We start from the raw sequence: 20,935 nt of genomic DNA, 5'->3' as shown, positions 1-20,935 counted from the left end.
TCATTGTTATAGTTCTGATCTTATTTGCATTAAAAATTAAAGGTAATTATACTTATTTTTATATTATTCTATCTATAAAAAGCCTCTGTCAATTGTAACTCGACATTCTATAGTACTATATTCCTTTCAAAACAATAATAGTTTTTTCTTTAATCTAAAATAAATTTTTAACTGTTTAACATTTTTTCCAATAATGTTATTAGATATCATTACAAAAGTTCATATAATAACACCTGTATTTAAAAATATAGTTAAATAGTTAGTTCAATACAACAGATATTGATATATTTTGTTTATAGTATAATAGAATAAATTTGATTCAAAAACTTTATTTCTATTGGTTTTATTTGAAATTCATAGTTAATGCTTGAAGAAATTGAGGAAGTGTTTGATTTTTAGTTGACACGTGTGATTAAAAAAAAATTAAAGGTTTGACCTTAATAATTAGTGCGTATGTTTATTATAAAAAAAAAATGAATGTTCATATGTCATTAACTTTAAGAGAGATTTTTACACCCTTTTCTTTCCTTTTGTTATAAATTTAATATCCTTAGAAAAATACTAATAAGGACATTATTTAAGATATAATTAATGATAATTTATTTCATCATATTTATGTTGAAATCTCAAACAATTAATTATTTTTTAATTATTATTTAAGGTATAATTAATTATTCTTGATTCAATAAAGTATCAAAATATATTTTAATTGTTTTTTAGTAAAATTTTAGATATTTAACATTTTATTACTTGATAGTTGTTATGTTAGATTATTTATATTTTGAATCTTTGTTTATTGTTATCTCAGTTAATTTAAGCTTTTTTTATGTTTAATTGTATTTTAATTTTTAGTAATACTAAAATGAAAGACAAACTATTAAAAGATAAGCGAAATTGTACAACAATATTAATATTATTTTATTCTCTTTTATTTATTTTTTGCATAAAATAAATTATCAGTTATAATACATGTGAATATTTTTGTTCTATAAGTAAAGTAAAATTAAATTAATGATTATTAAGATTAAAATTAATTTAATGTTATAATTAAATATGAACCTTTATAAAGTTAAATGTTTATTAATTATTTTTAACCAGTGACACCGATCATCAGGACCCATATCCTTATTAATTTTTCAGAGTTAATTACATATTAGCCTTACTTTTCTTTTCAATAAATATATGTTATAACTAATAAAAATCAAATTCATGCTCAATTACCTTAATTAAATAGATTTAAAACAAAACCTACTAAAAAGATTATAGTTTAAATATTTAATAGTAGTAGTATTGGTTGAAAGATAAAAAAATAGTCTTCTACTAAACATACAGAGCTATCAAATCGAATTATCCAGCCAAATCAATTATAAGTTGGCTATTTGATATACCAACATAATTCCATTCACTAATTAGGAAGTTTAACAGCTACATGATAATGGATTAAGTGAGTAAACTCATTCAATTTAAAAAAAAAATACAACTTTTCAGTGTTTTTTTTCTTTAATATATTTTTTAATATGAAAAAGGAAACCAAATTTCAAATTAGTTGAATAATCACGAGAAAAAAATCATCATATTAATCTACACATACATGACATATGTCAATATTTATAAAATAATAATTTTAAATATCAAAAGAGCCTACAAATTAAGATATTTTGAATTCTAATAAAAAAATGAGTGAGAAAGAAAGATGGAAATTAAACCATATATAATTCCTCCATCCCATTGTTTTAATTATGTTGATCTAACTTATCACGACTTTAACTTAGATGAGTCCAATGCTTAAGGCTGAATTAAACTTTGGTGTATTTCTTGTAATTTCTTTTAAGCCAAACTTGACGGAAACCTATGATGACTTTGAGACTTTAACCTCTTTGAAGGCTCTTTCATGTGAATCATTTTTAATTAAGATCTTAATCTTAAAAACACTACTTTTCTCTATTAAAGGAAGTATAACATTTCAACTTAAACTAAGGATAAAATCACCGAGACTGTTTACGTTATTGTCTGCTCATAACCATATAAAATCCTCAAAGACTGTACTATTATAATTGAAGAATCCTATCACTTGTGCTGAACAGTGCTTTGTAGTAAAAGAAAGGCTCTATATACACTGCTGCAAGAGCTGATGAAAGAAAGATTGATACCATTTTTCAACAGCTCTCTCGATCAAGAATACATAATATCAAGTTTCTGGTGTTGGTTCAGGAGGTCCTCTAGCAATTGGCATCGCACCCTTACTGTTGGTATTGGGTTTTGCATAATCAACAAAGATAACACGTCCATTTAATGTCTGCAAAAAAGTTTCAGTCAATCCTTACTTCTAAGTTCCAAGTCAACAAAGAACTCAAGACTCCCAAATTTGATCATTACCTTTCCTTTCATCTCTGCTATGGCATTCTCAGCCTCGTCTGCTGAAGCATAGGTGACAAACCCAAATCCCTTAGATCTGTCTGACACCCTATCTGTTACAACTTTGGCTGCAAAATAAGAAACTCCGTAACATTGTCAGAGGCCAGAATAATCATACAGTGAGATGACACAGAATGGATCATTGTTGGTGCATTTCATCGTTTATACCTTCAAGAACTTGCCCGTAGTTGGAAAATGCCTCTGACAGTGCTTTCTGTGTGGTGCAGAAGGACAGTCCTGAAAAAACACCGAGGAACCAAGCTCTATGGATATAAATAAGTAAAATGTTTTTTTAACAACTTTTTTTTGAAACAGAATCACTTCAAGCATTCAAAATAATAAACTGAATTTGAAACAGAAGCCACATGCATACTTTTCACAGGTTGATTAATAACTTATAAAATCATTGGGAAAATCTGATTTTTCCCATTAATTTGCATAAAGGATATGCAAGACACAACACCTAACCTTAGGGCATGCTCAGTTCGAGAACACATTCTAACTAATTGCTATTGCTGAGAGTGTCAAGAAGCTTATCGTTAACATCAAGAAGAAAATGAAAAGCAATACGAAACTATTCTGTGGAATTCATCGATAGAAACAAAGGACATTAAACAGCAAAAATTAATTTCCTTAATTTTGGCATGAAGAGTAACAAAGCATACGGTGATTTCTTCGGCTGAAAAGAAAAGGAGAGTGCATACCTCCAACAAAAAGCTTGTAAGCAATTCCTCGGCGAAAAGAAAAAAGAGATGGCGACAAATTTTTATTTTTATTGGCCTGAATTATTTTTCTCACAGCCGCCATGGAATTCAATTCGATGTTGCAGACAGGGAATAAGGGAAACGAAGAGTTTTTGATGCATGGCACATTCACAGAGTAAACGGGCTCAACACACAGCAGAAGCCCAACTCATTGGTGGGCTTAGGCTGCTTCAGGCCCACCTCCTAGCTTTACTAGCATTAGCCTCGTTCAATATCTTCGATATTTTTATATGTGGATAATTGCTCCCACTAAAGATTCAGTCTCAAATATTTAACTCTATATGTAATTAAGAGATATTCTATTAAATGTGATTAGTGGTTAATTCCAGGAATATTTTACACCAATAAAATATTTGACAAATGGAATATTTAATACTATCATGTATGAAGACTCAAATTCAGATATTCAAATGTCAGACAAATTTTTTGCTAAAATCCTTTGAATTCATCCTTCTTAGGTTACTATGCTAAAGTAATGTCTCACTATCATTCACCCTTATCGTGCAAGGGAAATCAAAATCTCACAATGAGTAACATTTCAGGATTACAATTATGGTGTATTTCTTCTCATGCTTGTGGGACTAGGAGTTAGGATATTGTATTTATATACCAATGTGAAAATTTCTTAGTGTTGGAAAGAGATATGACATTTGAAAATGTTTTGAACCAATTTTAGAATTGCCCTAATGTAGTTCTCTTCTGTTACTAAATTATTTCTTTGTGTTTTATGTACTGTTGGTCAGGGTTAGTTGGAAGTGTAACCTTGATTCATTTTGTGACCTATGACTGTATTTGAAACTTGTCTTATGCTTCTATTTAAAAACAAAGTTACATTTAAGAATTGATGAGGTACAATTATCTTCAATTGTTCAACCCAAAAATTAACGGTGAAAGAAAGGCAATTACCATAACACAAAGGAAGAAGAGATTTTATCTTATAATTCTTTACAGGGCACAAAAAATGGGTGTAATTATTGTTAATAATGAGGTTTTTTCTTTTTCCTTTCATGAACATAATTATTGTGTCACGTTGAAATTAGGAAAGTCGTTGAAAAAAAAGGATACTAACTTAACACGTTTTCGAAAACAGTTACCTCTCAATTAATAAAATAAATATCACGAGTCATATCTTAATACACGACTTCTGCATAAAAAAATGAAATTAACAAAATCGTATCTTTATATATGACTTCTTATTAAACACATTAAAAGCTAAAAAAATGAAATTATATATAAAAATACGACATATATATTTTATTTATTTAAGGACTAAATTGACATAAATTTTTATTTATTTATATGTAACAGCATGCTAAACATGGTATTGTACATATATCTTGATTAGTCCATAGAGAGAGGACTTGTCCGACAGAACCATGACTGAATTTAAAAACACAGCACATACAACAAAGGGTAATAAGGCGATACTGACATGGAAACACTTATCATTGTGCAGAAACATACGGCTATTTCTACAATACACTACAGAGTTACAGTGTAAGAATGCACATTACTTTCACCATTAATTAATTGTGTAAACGTGGAACAATCTTTAGATCAACATAGCAATTAAAATCATGCTATATTCAACCATTATTTTCTCTAATAACTTGTCCACGTATACACACATAAACTCAGTGGTGAAGATAATATGGTGTATTAATGCACCGTATGATTTGTTAGTATATTGTGGAATTGGCCATTACCGAAGTATCATGCAAAGTTGTGGCTAAAGCTAAAGAGGGACGGATGTCTCTATATACTAAGTTACACCTCCTGTTAGACGTGTGGGTGTGTAACTATATACAGAACTAATTTTATATGCACTTTCCATCCAACCTTCAAGAGTTTGACTACTCATGAAGGACTCACCTTCAGTAATGCCTGGAACATCATGTCAATGAATTGATCATCCTGACACAGGAAAATTCCGTTAGTAGAGAAACTATATAAAAAGTTAACAAGGAAGAGGAGTCAGAATATAACAAGCGTCAAAACAATTTGGTTACTCCAATTCTTTTGCAGACTAGAGATTCAAATTATACTGAAGTCATACACAGAAAAAAGTAATAAAAACATGAAAATCTAAGATTGCTTACTAAAAATCTTGTGTTTATACTAGTTAGTAACAGTAGAGGTCTGTTCCTATATCAGGCTTATAAAAACCTTATCGCCTTTCTTCAACTATACGCATTTTTTTCAAAAAATTGCTTCTCTGGAATTTTGTTATATGAAAACAAAAATCTTAATAATTAGGATTAGAGCACTTCCAGTCTAATAGTAAGCTAAATAGTCATTAAATTAACAACAATATTTTCCACATAATATGGTTTATGATACGTTTGGTCTGCTTTTATGTCTGAATAAAATTCGGGCTCTTAAGAAGTGCCCAGACGAAATCATAAAATAAAATAATTCAGACTTCTCTCTTGAAGCAACTGGAAACCCTTTAACAATGACTATGGCTCAAACTGGACTTTCTGTACTGCGGAATAACTCATATAATCATTTGTTAAACACCCTAATGATATTGAGGACACTAGTAGTCGTTATTTCCCTCTTATTTTAAGGCACACACCCACCCCAAAATAAAAGAATTTAATAACAATTTAAAAATACAACTAAATTAATAATGGTCAAGAAACACAAGGGAACTAAACAAAGCTGCAAAATTGTGAAGTACCTGAACCAATGATAAAAGTGCACTGCGAACGCTATCCCTTCCAATTACAGGTCTATTTGGACTGGAGCTTGAAATGGGGGTAAGAGAGAGAGGAGGAATAGGGGGCGGGAAGGGTTGAAGTACTGGTGTGCCATATGGTCGTGGCATTTTCAGGGAATGATTACCAACTGAACTAGGCAGCACAGATGAAGAAATAGGTGGAACTAACAGTGATGATGAAGTGGATGTGAAAAAAGTAGAAGGCTTAACGAGATTAATGGCTTGATTGCCATTCTTGACTGTTTCAAGAGAGTCAACAGGTAAGCCTGATATAGATGAAGTTGAATGAGAAGCAGGTATTTGCACAGTAGGTGCAGGAGAAAATAAACTACTAGGAGCAGAAGAAGTAGAATGCTGTCTATCATTTCCGATAACGGAAGCATAATTTCTAGTAGCCTTCAATGTCTGCAACAATTGAATTAAAAAAAATTCTTAAGCCACAGATATCATCTTATAATAAAAAGTGAAACTTAAAAAAATAGAAATTGCAGAATTATTAACCAAAAAACATAGAAAATAGAAATGTGACAACATCACATACGCTGCAAAAGTTTGAAAATACAGCATCTTCAACAGCATCAATTGCAGAAGCAGCAGCTGAAGACGATTCTAGAGGGCTTCCTGATATCACTGACACTGGCTGATGTTCCTCAAACTCACTGTCATATATAAAAACATCAGCCATTAGACGTGCAACATTTATTACTCATAAATCCAACAGTAGAGATCACTAAGTGGGGGAAATAAATAAATACATTTTGAATTTTGAGCAAGCACATTCGTTGGACAAGAAAAACCAAGCAGAAGTACTTTATTAAAGTAATTTTTCATTTTGAATAAAAAACTTCTTCACAAATAATATGTTAAAGTTGATGCTGTTTGGAATTTCACACATGTAAGTAGCACAACATAGTGGTGCAGAGCAATCGACCCCAAACTCAACATAGTTGGATGACAACTCGCTAAATAATCTGTGCTACATATAAATACATTTTTTGGGGGACACTAGGCTTCTGCAAATGTAAAAGTGGTCCACAATTTGAAATTCCTAGTGTCCAGAGGCTTGGTCACTCTACCGTTAAAGCATGCCTGTTGATAACTATGCAATTGAAACAACTTCATATTTTGTAAAATTTACAAAAAAATGCTTACCTTCTGTTAGCAGGCGTTGTGGTAGTTGGAGGTGCCTTTGGGTACAAATTAAGTATCCTGTAAATTGAATTTGGAAAATAAGTAAGATTATCTGCACCCAATTTCATGCATTGCTAAGCAGAAAAATATAAATACACAACCCAAAGACCCTCACAGTTTATGCCAAATTGGTTGAAATTAGCACCCTGTAAGTTGTAACTGTAAATAACTAAAGAAAAAAAAAAACCCACTCAAGTAACCTGTTAAAAAGATTTGCAACTTCCTCGCATTCGTCTGGATTATAAAACCATATACCATTAACTTCTTGAGCAGCATTCCGATATAATAGGTACGGGCTTTTAAGTTCATACTCAAAATCCAATAGATTCTCCACAAGGTTATCTGTCCGGACCCAGGACAAAATTAAGAGAGAAAGTTGTTGAATAGGTAATACATACCAAAGATTCATAAATGAGGCAAAAATAAATTTCGCATTACCAAAAACAGCATCCGTTATTTACAGCAATAATTAGCTCACTTGAATCTAACCCCTAAACCTTTCTTGGTTCTTCTAGTCAAACTATTTTCCCAAATAATAGTCATAGTGATAACAACAACAACAATAATAATAATAAGGTTTTCAAACAAAACAGAACCTGTACTTCGTCGATTCATTACGATAAACTGAAACCGTGGCTGTGAATTCCTGAATCAGAAAAAGAAAATGATGAACGATTTTGGTGGATATGCATGCATCAATGCATACAAAGAATAGCGAGAGAAGATTGTGGATGAACTCACCTCTTGACAACGAAGAGAGATCCTTCGACATCCTTGCGACTCTACAGTGGTGAATGAGTGAAATAGATGAGAAAAGAAAGTGTGAAGAAGTGAAAAAAAAGAAGAGAATAGAAGAGAAGAGAAGAACGAACCCACTGGTTGGTTTCGATGTTGAAGTCGTAGAAGGAGACATGAGCGGCGGTGAAGAGAATCTCGTCGATGAATGGATCGATTCGCTGGAGCACCGTTAGATTCAGCACCTTCGTGCTCTGCTGATCCAGATTCGGCGTCAATTTCTTGGTCTGAGACATTTGAGTTTCGCTCAAAACCTCCAACTCGGGATTTTCTCTTCACTCGTTTCGCCGTTTCTTGCAGAGAAAAGAGAAGAAATGAATAATTGACTCGCACTCACTCCAAGCAAAGAACAATGTTCGCAGTTTAATCTACTCCCACCCAAATCAAAATATACAAATGCTGTTGCTTTATTTTAATCCTAAATTATTTAACAAATATATGGTCGACAACCACTCTCCAGTACACTACAAGTTTAGTTAACACACAAGTTAAAGAATTAAAAAACAATATTACTTTTACTATACTATCTTTTATTTGTTCTTAATATATATATTTTTTATGTAAAAAATCAAGAAATATAATTAACTTTTAATTCTCATAAAAAAATTAGTAAGTTTTATTTTGTTTATGTCATAACCATTAAATTCAATTATGAGTGAAGTCACATGTAGGTGAAAGAATTTAGAAAATTCAGAAAGTGGAAGATAGATGTGAACAACTGGTTAGCCGATCGATTTTTGACGGCAATATATAAGCAAAATTTTTAAAGGTTGAGTCACTTTTGCATGCATCTCTTCTCTCCAAAATTCTGAATTTCTCCTCCTTCTCTCTACAATTTTTCTTCTTCTCTCTACAAAATTCTCATTTTCTTCTCATTGATCATCATCTAGGCTGTGTCTGAGTTCTTTCTTGGTGACAAGAGTTTTCTTTCCATCAATCCAACTGCTGTGTGAAGTTGGTAAGTTAAAATCACTCATTCTTTGAAGTTCTGCGTTTTCTGATACATGCAGCTTGCATGTGTTCTTCATTTATCTTTCTTTGAATCTGTTTGTCTTTGATTCTCTGGTTGGTCCCTGTTCACCGATCAGAAATTTTAGAAGGTTGCTTTAGAAGTGGTTGCTGATTAGTCCAAACGGTGGAAGCTTAGGAAGTGTCGAGTATATTCAAGGTAAGGGAAGCTAGTAATTTAATTATGCTTTTTTGTGTTTGGAATTTCTATTTGAATGCTTGCATGTATGAATAATGGTATGTTTGATTGAAATTTGTATTAAAATTCTGTGTTTGGCCGAGACCTGTGAACTGGGTTGGAGTTTCCTAATGAAGACCGTTCGGTCTTTTCTGGTTGTATAAGAGAGGATGTGAAATGTGAGTGGAGTTAAATGGGTTCAGTGGGATAGATTTAAAAGACATTGTTAATCAAGTTTAGAGTTTTAGAAGTTCAGAAAAATATATTGTTTTGGTTTAGGGAGTGCCATTCAACACTCAGTAAAAATGTTACAAAATCATGTATAAAACCGAACTGTTATTGTTGACCGTTCGGTCGTGTTCCATACTTAGTCATTAACTGGGTTCGGTCTAGTGGAAGTATTATCTAATCATGACCGTTCGGTCTAGTCACAATTTTTGATATTAAACTAGTATCCAGTATAATCCAAGTGCACAGTCTAGGATAACATTCGGTCTAAGTTTTAAGAGTTCGGTTTAAGCTATGAGTGTTCGGTGTAAGGTCTTCGAGTTTGGTCTAAGTTCCTAGTAGTTAGTTTTCTATAGTGGGCAGTCAATAACAACGTTCGTTCATTTCTTCTGTTTTGTCTATTATAAATCGTTCGGTTTCTCCAAAGTTCACAGGTTTTCTCTTTATTATGTGAAAATTTAATTGATGAATGATTGTGTATGTTAAGAATTGAAGATTTATACTTTCATATATTGTGGAAGAGAATTCCAAGAAGGAATGTCTCATGGATGGTTGTGGAATTGTAAAATATGAATATGGTTATGCTAAGCTGACATTCATCCTGATATTTTGTGAGTTACTCATTCTCAAGTAGAGAGGAGTAACTCATGAGTGAGAATGGCAGGAAGTCCTACCGCCTCAGAGTGCCGAGATAGGTAGTAAGGGATTAACCTTGGGTAGTAGCTTGATTGGTGTCAGCTGTTACACTAACACAAGTGTAAGGACGACTGTAGCTACATATTCATACAATCCGAATGATCAAGTCATAGTGTTCAGATATATATATATATATATATATATATATATATATATATATATATATATATATATATATATATATATATATGAATGATGATGTTTTGGTTGTATGTGATGAATTGTATTCATTGTTGTATGATGTACCGTTCGGTTTCATATAGATTGAACTTGCATGAAATGCATATATGCGTTTATAATTAAATTACAATAGCTTACCCTATTTTCTTGTTTTGTCTTATTATGTCTGTTCGATTATCTTTTTTTTTTGCAATGATCATCCTGTGGATGTGAGCAGAAGGTGATGAGTGTTCGGTGGAGCAAGCATTGGAAGGAGAGGATCCTGTTGCTTAGGATAAGACCGCTCGTTCATCAGTTGGGTATAGTTTTAGATTTGACCGGTCGGTCAATAGTTTTAGTTGACCTTTTGTAAGCCGTTCAGTTTATGTCTATACTTTTGCATCAGACTTATTGTTATTAAAGTTTTTAGTTTTATGGTTATTTTGAATAATTGTAAGGTTAAATACTCCACTAACTCTTGATGAACTGTTCTATCTTATTATTATGATTAATCTATGATATAGCATTATGCTATATTTTGGAATGTTACAATTTCCATTTACAATTAAAGTAAATGTGTAAGGGTGCATTAATTTGAAAATAAAATAATTAATGTTTTATTGAACTTTGAAGTAATAAATAAGTATTTTTTTTAATAAAAATTGACTTTTAAAACTAAACGGATAAAACGTATTATAAAGATGTATCTGTCTGTATTTTGACAAAAAAAAAAGTTTTGGTTTGTTAGTTGATGTCTTAAAATATTGTTTTTTATTGTCTACAACTATAAGTGAATTGTTATTAATAATAGGGAAAGTTTAAGATTTGAACCGAAGAGATACTTAAATATAAATTTGTTAATACTAATTAGTTTGGATTAAGCCGAAAATTTAAAAAGAAAAAAATAGGCTGTCCCATAAAGAATCAACTAAATCACATTTAGTTTGGTTCAACTTAGTCATTACATAATAAAGAGTGCAGAAAAAAAATTATGATAAAATAATAACAATTCATTGTGCATTTCAAAGATGGGGTGATTTATTTTTCAATGAGGTAGAATACCATAATTATTTAGCTTATTTGAATAAAGAGTTTAATTTTGATCGTTTTCATGATAATAACTTCTAAATTGTGAATAACTACAAAAATTATACCACTTTTCAAATAATTACTACATTGCAGTAATTTTATCGTCACAAATTGTTATTGAATGAGGTAATAAAAACTCCTCACATTGCGAAGTACACTTCAATTAATATATTATAAAAAAAAGTCAACAAGCATATGACTACATTTAAAATAAGAGTCTAATTTAGATACTTTGTATTTGTAGAACTTTTACAGTATGAATGAAATAGGAATGATCTATACATAGTTTTTAAATTAATTATGATAAAAATAGTAATTTGATGACAATTCTGATTAAATTACAAGGATATAAAATTACTGGATTGTAGATTACAATAATGAGTACATTATAAATAATTTTATGTAGAATATTCTTTTTATTAATTTAATAATTGAATTATAATTGAATATTATCTATATTGTTTGGGTAAATTTGGACCAAACTTGAACAATTTTAACATATTGTCTTACTTAAATTTATTTTAAAAGTATTTAATCAATTCAATGGTATCAATTAAATTTAAATGATTTAGATTAGAATACCATTATACATATGACTTACATGATAATTTTTTATTTAATGATAGATTTTAAGATAAAAACCCAATACATGATTATTGGATGATGAATTTTTTATGTGAAAATATGTAAATCAACTTCATTTTAAATTCAGAATAACGCTCCTGTTTGAGAGTGAAAATAATTGTTTCCAGTAGATTTGAAACTAATTATTTTTTAAGTAGAAATTTATAAGAAATTGTGGATTAATAGTTATTTCGCCAGCTTTCCTTTTCTTTGAAGCATATTTTATTTGGTTTCCCCTTTTTTGGAATCTATAATAAGCAATTGTATGTATAATCAATCGCTTTGCTTCTGTTATGTTCCAAAAGTTGGTTGTAAGTTATACCCTACATTTGCTACACAACACAAATAGATAACGCTACCACACCATATAGTAACACATGCTTGAAAGAATAAGCAAAGAACATCTCCTTATCAAGGAGAGACTCAACTTCAAAAAAAGAGAGTAAAAAGGAGTGTGAAAATATCTTTTAGTATGATTCATTTTTCATTATCATACAGTTCCTGGGATGCCAACAACAAAAAAAAGATTTGAGATGTCTGACATGCCTAAGTGCTATTCAGCTTACATTATTCTAAAGCTCACAATAGTTCCAAAAAATAGTTGGGAATAACTTAACAACAATTTCTCTTATCAGCAAAAGCAAAAATTGGTGAAACCGCCTAATGTCCACATATAGCTATATGAACAACCTCTTTAGAACTATTATAAGTTTCCGAGGAAACAACCACAGTTAACAAGCACTCTGAAAACTAAGACAAGCCACAGTATTTCTTCCTCAATCACGTATCGTTTATGAATTCCAAGAAGGAAGGAATATTGAGAGGAAAATCCGTTATGGGTGTATGGTCCATCCTCGCTGAGCAAGAGCAGCAATTACTTGGCGTGAAGCCTCTGCAGTGTCATTCAGTGGAGGATAACTCCAGCTTTCGGTTATCTGTATTTTTTGGAAAAGAAAGTGCAAATCAATATCTATTCAACAAAACATCTATTTGCAACAACTACCCCAAAATTATTTCTAGGAAGTCTTAGAACATGGGGTTGGATTACATCAGTTGCAAAATATTTTATCATTTGCTTACCAGCATTCTCAGGTATTCCATTATTTTGGTCTTTATTGGTCGTTTTGCTCAGGGGCTTATTTGGTACCTTGCCCAGTCATTTTACTACTTAAAAGGTTAATCAATTGTTCCTTGACATTGTTAGCAAGTACCATAGTTTATCACATAATTTGGTTTCAGGTCGTGATCCTATCTTTATTAACAATTCTGGTGTGAACTCTTCAAACGGTCAAACTAGGGTTCTTAACTTGGTTTTGGAATAATACCTTTGTGGGTTTGTTCATTCACAGTCATGGCGTTGGGTCAAGTATGTTTCGTATGTTGAATGGTCACACAACACAATTCACCATTCAGCAATTAGTTTCCCCCCTTTCGATATCACATTTGGCAAGCCACCGCCTACATCCCTCACTACTTGATTGGATCCTCTCAAATTGAGGTTGTGGATCATTTGTTTTCTCAGGTATAGTTGGTTAATTGTGCTCCAGAAGAAACTCGACAAGGCTAAACTTCAAAAGAAAATCCAGGCTGGTAAGAAATGTTGTGATGGTCAGTATGTCCTGGATGATTGGGTTTATCTGCAACTACTTACCTGTTGCCAAATTTTCTTAACTGATTCTTGTTATCACAAGGATCTCCAACACTGTAAAAAACTTTTAGAGTTCCTACAAGGTTCTTGAGAAGATTGGACCTGTAGTTATTGGTTGGATCACCCTGCAACTTTAAAAATTCATCCAATTTTTCATTGTTCATTGTTGAGACCTCACAAGGCATTTCTCCTTTATTCCACTAATGAATTACCTCCTACTTCCCATGATAATCATAAGCTTATTCGATCCCTTCCTGTATTACAGTCCAAATCGGATCACGTTTCTATCCACCTCAACTTTTGGTATTGGTCCAATGGCAGGGTCTTTCTCCGGATGATTCAAGGTGAGAGAAATGGGATCACCTTTGTGTTTCCTTCCAATTTGAGGACAAAGTAAATTTCACTAGGGTAGGTATTGAGAAGGAATCTGTTGATAAACCTCTTTCAACACCAAAATCCGTCCCAATTGGAATAGGCAACCCCAACAGAAATGCAACAAAGCATTATGCTTCAGGATTAATCATTTAATGAATTGCTAAATATTTACTTTTGCGCCCTGTTTGTTATCACGAGTTGTTTGTTAGAATATTATTCCCACTTGCATTCTACTTTTCGGTTATTGATAATGAGGGCTCATCCATTATTGTGTATTGTCAGCTCTATACAAACATCAAGTACTCATGAATAAGGGTGAGGAAGAATTTCAGACCAATTTATCTTTTCTTCTGAAAGCTATCCTTTTCCCCGAATTCAAGGTATTTTGTGTCCCTACCAGATTATCTTTACTTATAATATACACTATTTAATTTGACAGTAAACTATCTTAAAGATTTGGACCTAATTCTGCCTCAACAGCTAACTCAAAATGAGAATTGTCTCTACTTATATATACTATTTTAGTCAAATCACTAATCAAGGTATAATCTCTAACAGTAAGTCATAAGGCCATATGAAAAGTTCTTTTCAGGTTTACTATTTTATATTTCCGATTCAATAAGAAACCCTTTACATCAACAGCTTTGCAATATAATTGCAAGATGGACTTTTGTATAATTTAGTTAAGGAGAAAGAAAAACACAAAATTTAGACACACCCAAAAGAACCCAACACAGAACATTAGCACAAATGGCAACTCACATTCTCCTTTCCAGTGAATGGTCGAGCTACCCCATGTTTTTGCAAAGAATTTTGGAAGTCAGCAAACTTCCAAGTACACAGCTCTGCTCCAACTACATACACAGGCTTCCTGTTGTAAAAGATATAGGGTTGTGAAATTATGGATTTCATTTTAAGGAATAATTAAACAAGAATTATTTTATTTGTTATCTATTAACGTTAGAAGGACATTCCCCGTCATTGATTATTTGATCATACATACCCAGTACTGCAGGCCTCACTCAACATACTAACTGAATCAGCTGTGATAACAAAGGCATCAGCCCAGGCTAGATGTCCCATATGTGGATTTGGACCTAAACGCAAATAATAAAGTACATCAAGCAATCTCCAGTACCGGACTGATAAATACAAATTTCTTCTCTTAAGAATATGCAAACTAAAGTACCTTCACCGTCCCATATTTGGACCTTGGGATTTGTGGAAAATTCTTTAACCAAAATTTTGCTGATCTACATTAAAAAAAGGGATATTATGAATTCATTAAAAGAGACAACAAGTTATGGAGGATACGTAAACTGAGGTGGGTATACCCCCAGGCAACATCATTTATACATGCCATTGCCAACACCAAATCAAACAAATGAACAACCAGGAGAGAGCTCATGGTTTGAAGCCAAAACTGATTCACACACGACTTGAGAAATAGGCAAAAAGATTCTTACTAATTGCATAATCATTTGTACCTTGTCAGGAGTTCTTCTGGAGAAAGATATCCTGATACTCCCGCAACTCCACATAACACTCTGAAGCATAACCACTAACTTCTTTACAAGATCTACACCATAGGGACAATTGCCTGACACCCCCCACCCCAAAGAGAGACTTACGATGAAGGTGTGGTGCAGTGTGACAAAAGATTTGAAAAAGGAAACTATGCACTTAACATGTGGAATACAATATTGAAAGAAGAAAGTATAAGGCGAAAGGCATACAAATATTCGAAGGTTTTAATTTTAAACTCAACTTCTTCAAAGTTTCAAACAAGTGATCATTGATATAGACAAAAATCAAAATCAATCTACTTCATTAACTTTTGAACTATAAAATAAACACATTTGAACATTTTAAACGAGCCCAACATTGAATATAGGGCACGCAATTTCTTCCAAGCTATTAATAACATTTTCAACGCAGTTTCTATTATTAAATATTAGACTAGTGTTGTTTGAAAGAGTCTTCAATTTGCAATGATACATAAATCGGATGGAAGAGAGGACTTTCAATAATAACAGCAATCTTAACTAACACAATAAAATTTTAAACAATAAAACTAGAAAAACATTATAACTTATAAGTTCCTTAATGCAAAGTAAAATACCAGTAGGTCCCCCAACATTAACCACAAGCAAGGGCTTTGGCAGAATTCCTAACTCCTTATGCCAGGCAGAAGCGGCAACCCTAAGAGCAGCGGAATCAGCTTGATGAAGTGCTCCCACAGTGAGGACCTGTAATAATGTAAAAATGTCTCACTCAAGAAAAAACAAAAAATATAGTATTTCAAGTTATACATGAGGTGTCAAATGTTTTTCCTAGGCAGAGACATCAATATCCATCACAAAACCACTGTACCTACCACATTGCGGCCTGGAGGTTCCCATGGAGTCACCCACCTTCGAAGAAACCAAGGTATTTGCTGCTGGGCGTGCGGAGTCAGCGGGTAATAATCATGGCGTGGAGTGATCACAAGATCAAACCTATTCAGGTGAAATCTTGGATGTTGTATCTGAGTTGGACAACATCTAAGAGGGTTAGACAGCAAACACACATACATACGTACACATATGGCTTACTATATTAGCAATAGAAAATCACATCGCTACAACCATAGTTATTAAACTCTCAAGTAAATTCCTACGTTCCAGACATGGCTTCCGAGTTAACTCGGAAGTAAACTCGTTTTCTACGTAAACTCGATAGAATCGACTGTGAAATTGGTAGGATTGTGTAAAATCGCGAGTTTGGAGCAATTCTACGAGCTTGAAAGTTATATATTTAATGAAATGCATCAAAATTAATAATAATTCATGTATTTATGTTTTACAATATTTATTTTTATGAACAATATAACTATAAATTTTATTTATTTAAAGTTATATAATTTTGTAGACTTATTTGAATTAAAATATTATTTATATAATTTTTTTTCCTTTGAAGTAAACTCTTACGAGTTTACGATCTTACGAATTTACGAGTGACTCTCACGAATTTATGTAAATTCTCAATTTTGATAACCTTGACTACAACTAGCAATAAAGAGAAATGGCGCAATAGGCAATTTAGTTAAACCTCAAAGGAAGTAAAATAAGCTACAGCCAACGGGTAAGTCTTTGCAAACTTGTGACTGCAAAGTGCACTTAGGAATAATGTTTCTGATCAAATTTCTAAAATGCAAGCAACATCCAATTTATTTTGCTATTACCGTTTTCAAAGAGAAAGGGTCAATTGCCAGTTAACCACAGAGAGCAACAAAATCTGATAAATGTCTTGTCCCACTAAGTGAGGATGACTAGATAGATCATTCAAACCCTCATAGAAATTGGTTATGTCTGCTAAAAGTTATAACCGTTCATTATCATACTAACACAAAAAAAAGAGCTTCGATAACAGTCAATCATCACACTCACACCAAGTTATACTTATATACACGTCAAGGCACAATAAATAATAAGTGAAAAGTTTAACCTGAACTAGAAAAACATTTTCTGGAGCTAACCGTTTAATGGAGCTGGCAACAGAAATGGTGCCTCGTCCAGATGCAACCACCAACAAGGGTCCGTCTCTACAGATAAATTGATTGGGCATTTCATTAAATTCATTGTTTCCGATGGGATTCAATTTAACGACACGAGAACAATCACAAGACAACGTACTTGTGAAACGTTTTGCGAGCCATGGTGGCAAGGTGGAGAGCATCAGCTTCCAACACGTTGGATAAGCCTAAACACAACTATCATCATTGCATTTCATTACTCTTCTCAACAACATGAATGACAAACAGCGTTAATTACCGATAGTGTGAGGCGTTCGCAAGCTCGATTTGTCACAGGTCATTCTAACAACGGACTCTAACTTTTTGTGAATCGAAACCGGAAGCCATTGAAGCCACCGATTGATTCCTCCTCGAGGCCTCGTGACACGCTGCAACGAAAAATCCAACCCAATTCAATATCTATATTCAAGACAAACGAAAAAAAAAGAATAAAGAAAAAAAAAACGCTCACGTATATGGTGTGGCGGTTGGAGAAACCAAGAGCACGAACCAAACCAATGCACTGATTCTCAGCGCCAGCGAACCCGTTACCGATCACAACAGCTCGCCGAATTGCACCGTCCAAAATCTCCGGCATTGTTTTTGCATAAATTCAAATGAGAGGGAAAAAGGGATTTTCTATTTCCCACGTTCAAGTTCTTTAAGTAGAATACGCGCCCGACCCGACCCGACCCGACCCAGTATAAACGGGTTTAAATTTTGTTCATTTTATATGCGGGAGAGTGAAAGGGGAGTGCTTGGTGTGTGAAGAAAATGTGGGCAAGCGCAGAAGGTGGTGCTCCGGAGGTTACTCTTGAAACTTCCATGGGGTCCTTCACAGTGGAGGTACTTTCACTTTTTCTTTTTCCAATTTTCTCCCTCTGTCTATGTTCTTAGTCTACGGTCCAAATTTTTCTTTTTTCTTTTTAAATAAAATTAAACGGTGTTATCAATATTGTAAATTTGGGTTTAGCTGTACTACAAGCATGCGCCCAGAACTTGCAGGAACTTCATTGAACTGTCTCGCAGAGGTTACTACGACAACGTTAAATTCCACAGGATCATTAAGGTGATTATGTTCGGTTCTTTCTTGCCTTTGTGGGTGTCAAGCATCTGTTTGGATAAAATATTCTTACATTGGTTTGTGGTGTGGTTCGATTTTATGCATATGGGTGCCAACCCTCTGTTTGGGTGATGTATTCTTACATGGATTTGTGTGGTTTGTTGATTAGGACTTCATAGTACAAGGTGGGGATCCTACTGGAACTGGAAGAGGAGGAGAATCCATATACGGGTACCTTGCTTAAGCTTTTGAGTCTTGATTGTTATTAGGTTAAACTATTTATTTAGTCCTGTTTAGGCAATTTTTTTGGGGAAGCTTTATACTGCTGATGTATGTGACGGATGCTTAATTTTTGTGCATACGACATAGAATTTAAAATGGAGACAGTTTTAGGGATCAATGAACAGATTAACTTTATCATTGTTGTTGTTGATAAATGATGATGATAGTGATGGTTTATGGCGTTTCTCTCGCTCATGATTTTATTATACTCATGGTATCATGTTAACAACAGTGCAAAGTTTGAAGATGAGATAAAACGAGAGTTGAAACACACTGGAGCTGGTATCTTATCCATGGCAAATGCTGGCCCAAATACCAATGGTAGTCAGTTCTTTATTACTCTGGCACCTTGCCCGTCTCTCGATGGTAATTATTCTGTTTCTTACTGTTTAGAATTTAGAGGTAATAAGCGTCTATTGTTAAAATTTATAATTACTTGTGATTGTGAATCTTTGTTCTGTGTAACCCACTGGAATGTGGAGAATTTTCAGCTTCGAAGGATTTTTTTTTTTCAGTCCTAGTAAATTGAAAGTTAAACATGTACTTCCATAAGTAGCTTGTTAAATGATAACTCAGGGATGCAGCTCCATTCATATTTGCATAAACTGTTAAACACTTGGAAACTAAGAATCATGAAATATCATCTCTTTCTCACTTGAGATATGAATAAGAAATTTCTAAACTGTACATATAAAGTGAAATATTCTTTCAGTATGACTGCTTTATTATCATAAAATGAAGCCTGAGGTCTCTGGAGGGTTTGGATTTGGATTTGATGATACTGATAGTGATGAAGTATTAGCAATTAGCAATTAGCACAGTTATATAAAACCTCTTGATCCCCATCAATATAGACTATTAACAACGGTTTAAAGAACTCTGATACAGAGAATACGATAAAGTGTCTCGTTTGTGTTCCTTTTTGTTTTTGGAGAAGACACTGTTTTAGGCATTATAGTTAGCTCATCTCTTCATTCAGCTGTATTTTTTTTCTCTTATTTTTCGTACGTATGTGATTTCTCTAATATAATTTCTGCATTTAAGGTAAACACTCCTGCAGTCGTACTGATTAATATTTTTATTAATTGCTAGAGTTGACTCAAGTAAATAATTAGGCAAAGACAGGCTTGGTGGCGTCAGAATGATGAACAGTTGCAATCACATTGTTTAGTTTATGATTGATCATTCTAATTCATTGCATGAAATGTATGGAATGTCTAATGATACTCAATTCCTGTTTCTGTTCCCGCCAGGAAAACACACAATATTCGGAAGAGTGTGTAGGGGAATGGAAATTATCAAACGACTTGGCAGCGTCCAAACAGATAACAACGATAGGTAAGTCAAATATCTTTCAAGATAACCATTTAAAATATATACTGTGCATATAGCCAATAATTTTGCCCATAGACAAATTTCTAAACAAGTTTTATTACTGCGAGGTCTATGAATGAAGAGGAAGAAGCTACTATAGTGTGTATTTTGATAACTAGAGTATATTTATAGTAAGGGGGCTTCCATGAAGAACATAATTTTATGAAGAAATGCTTTGAACAACATGTTGAAGTAAAAATGAGGACTTTCTATGATCTTACTTTATGAACTTTCCATGAACATTTTCTGTTTCTTCAGGCCCATCCATGACGTGAAGATACTGCGTACCTCAGTGAAGGATTAATGATGAACCAAACTAAACAAAATGGCATTTGAGAGTGCTATGAGGAGTCTTCAGAACTGTCAATTTTAATTTTTTGCTCTAATCATCCATATGCTGAAGACATTTTTTTCAAGACTAGTTTTTGAGAAGCAGTATTGGAACTGTTTATGGCTGGGAAAGAAATTTGAATTTTAGATAGATAACTCGCACTCCTGCTGTAGTTTTTATTCATGGACGCATCGTAGAAAAGTGGTTCTGTTCTGGCATTGAGTACAAGCATGTTTGTATCTGCGTTTTTCTGGCTGATATAGAATTGAGCTACCTGCGATTTCGGGAAAATTAAAAACTCTTCGTCCATACAAAATTCTTCAACTTTAATTTGTCACTATAAGAAAATTAAATTATAAGATTATTTTTTATGTATTTTCAGAGTAAACTATCTTACTATCAACCGAGTAATAAACATATTTTGTTATTTGATGAAAATG

The 20,935-nt window shown here is 32.8% G+C and overlaps 4 protein-coding genes across 4 annotated transcripts; 1 reads left to right on the top strand and 3 right to left on the bottom strand.

Annotated features, from left to right (window-relative positions):
- Nucleotides 1–1,974: 1,974 nt before the first annotated feature.
- Nucleotides 1,975–3,275, bottom strand: LOC124829124 (RNA binding (RRM/RBD/RNP motifs) family protein). The gene is made up of 4 exons (XM_047302589.2): nucleotides 3,120–3,275; nucleotides 2,584–2,652; nucleotides 2,377–2,483; nucleotides 1,975–2,296 (listed from the first exon to the last, which is right to left on the bottom strand). Exons 1-4 carry the CDS (start codon nucleotides 3,220–3,222, stop codon nucleotides 2,189–2,191), a joined length of 387 nt encoding a protein of 128 aa, XP_047158545.1. The 5' UTR covers nucleotides 3,223–3,275; the 3' UTR covers nucleotides 1,975–2,188.
- A 1,178-nt stretch (nucleotides 3,276–4,453) lies between these two features.
- LOC124829119 (mRNA-decapping enzyme-like protein) lies at nucleotides 4,454–8,280 on the bottom strand. Its single transcript, XM_047302584.2, has 8 exons — nucleotides 7,965–8,280; nucleotides 7,834–7,874; nucleotides 7,689–7,738; nucleotides 7,293–7,434; nucleotides 7,054–7,110; nucleotides 6,443–6,560; nucleotides 5,863–6,306; nucleotides 4,454–5,093 (listed from the first exon to the last, which is right to left on the bottom strand). The coding sequence occupies exons 1-8, from the start codon at nucleotides 8,121–8,123 to the stop codon at nucleotides 5,037–5,039; spliced, it is 1,068 nt and encodes a 355-aa protein (XP_047158540.1). The 5' UTR covers nucleotides 8,124–8,280; the 3' UTR covers nucleotides 4,454–5,036.
- A 4,040-nt stretch (nucleotides 8,281–12,320) lies between these two features.
- LOC124829120 (fission ELM1-like protein (DUF1022)) lies at nucleotides 12,321–18,173 on the bottom strand. Its single transcript, XM_047302586.2, has 11 exons — nucleotides 17,918–18,173; nucleotides 17,705–17,834; nucleotides 17,567–17,633; nucleotides 17,379–17,475; nucleotides 16,270–16,419; nucleotides 16,015–16,141; nucleotides 15,380–15,492; nucleotides 15,082–15,145; nucleotides 14,896–14,989; nucleotides 14,655–14,763; nucleotides 12,321–12,804 (listed from the first exon to the last, which is right to left on the bottom strand). Exons 1-11 carry the CDS (start codon nucleotides 18,041–18,043, stop codon nucleotides 12,703–12,705), a joined length of 1,179 nt encoding a protein of 392 aa, XP_047158542.1. The 5' UTR covers nucleotides 18,044–18,173; the 3' UTR covers nucleotides 12,321–12,702.
- Nucleotides 18,135–20,723, top strand: LOC124829121 (Cyclophilin-like peptidyl-prolyl cis-trans isomerase family protein). The gene is made up of 6 exons (XM_047302587.2): nucleotides 18,135–18,291; nucleotides 18,419–18,514; nucleotides 18,678–18,739; nucleotides 19,023–19,156; nucleotides 20,044–20,128; nucleotides 20,423–20,723. Exons 1-6 carry the CDS (start codon nucleotides 18,220–18,222, stop codon nucleotides 20,466–20,468), a joined length of 495 nt encoding a protein of 164 aa, XP_047158543.1. The 5' UTR covers nucleotides 18,135–18,219; the 3' UTR covers nucleotides 20,469–20,723.
- The last annotated feature ends 212 nt before the right edge of the window (nucleotides 20,724–20,935 follow it).

The sequence above is a fragment of the Vigna umbellata genome, chromosome 5 (assembly GCF_029865625.1).
Source record: "Vigna umbellata cultivar VRB3 chromosome 5, Vumbellata_1.0, whole genome shotgun sequence".
In the NCBI taxonomy this organism is placed as follows: domain Eukaryota; kingdom Viridiplantae; phylum Streptophyta; class Magnoliopsida; order Fabales; family Fabaceae; genus Vigna; species Vigna umbellata.
This window is presented reverse-complemented; position numbering and strand designations above follow the sequence as displayed.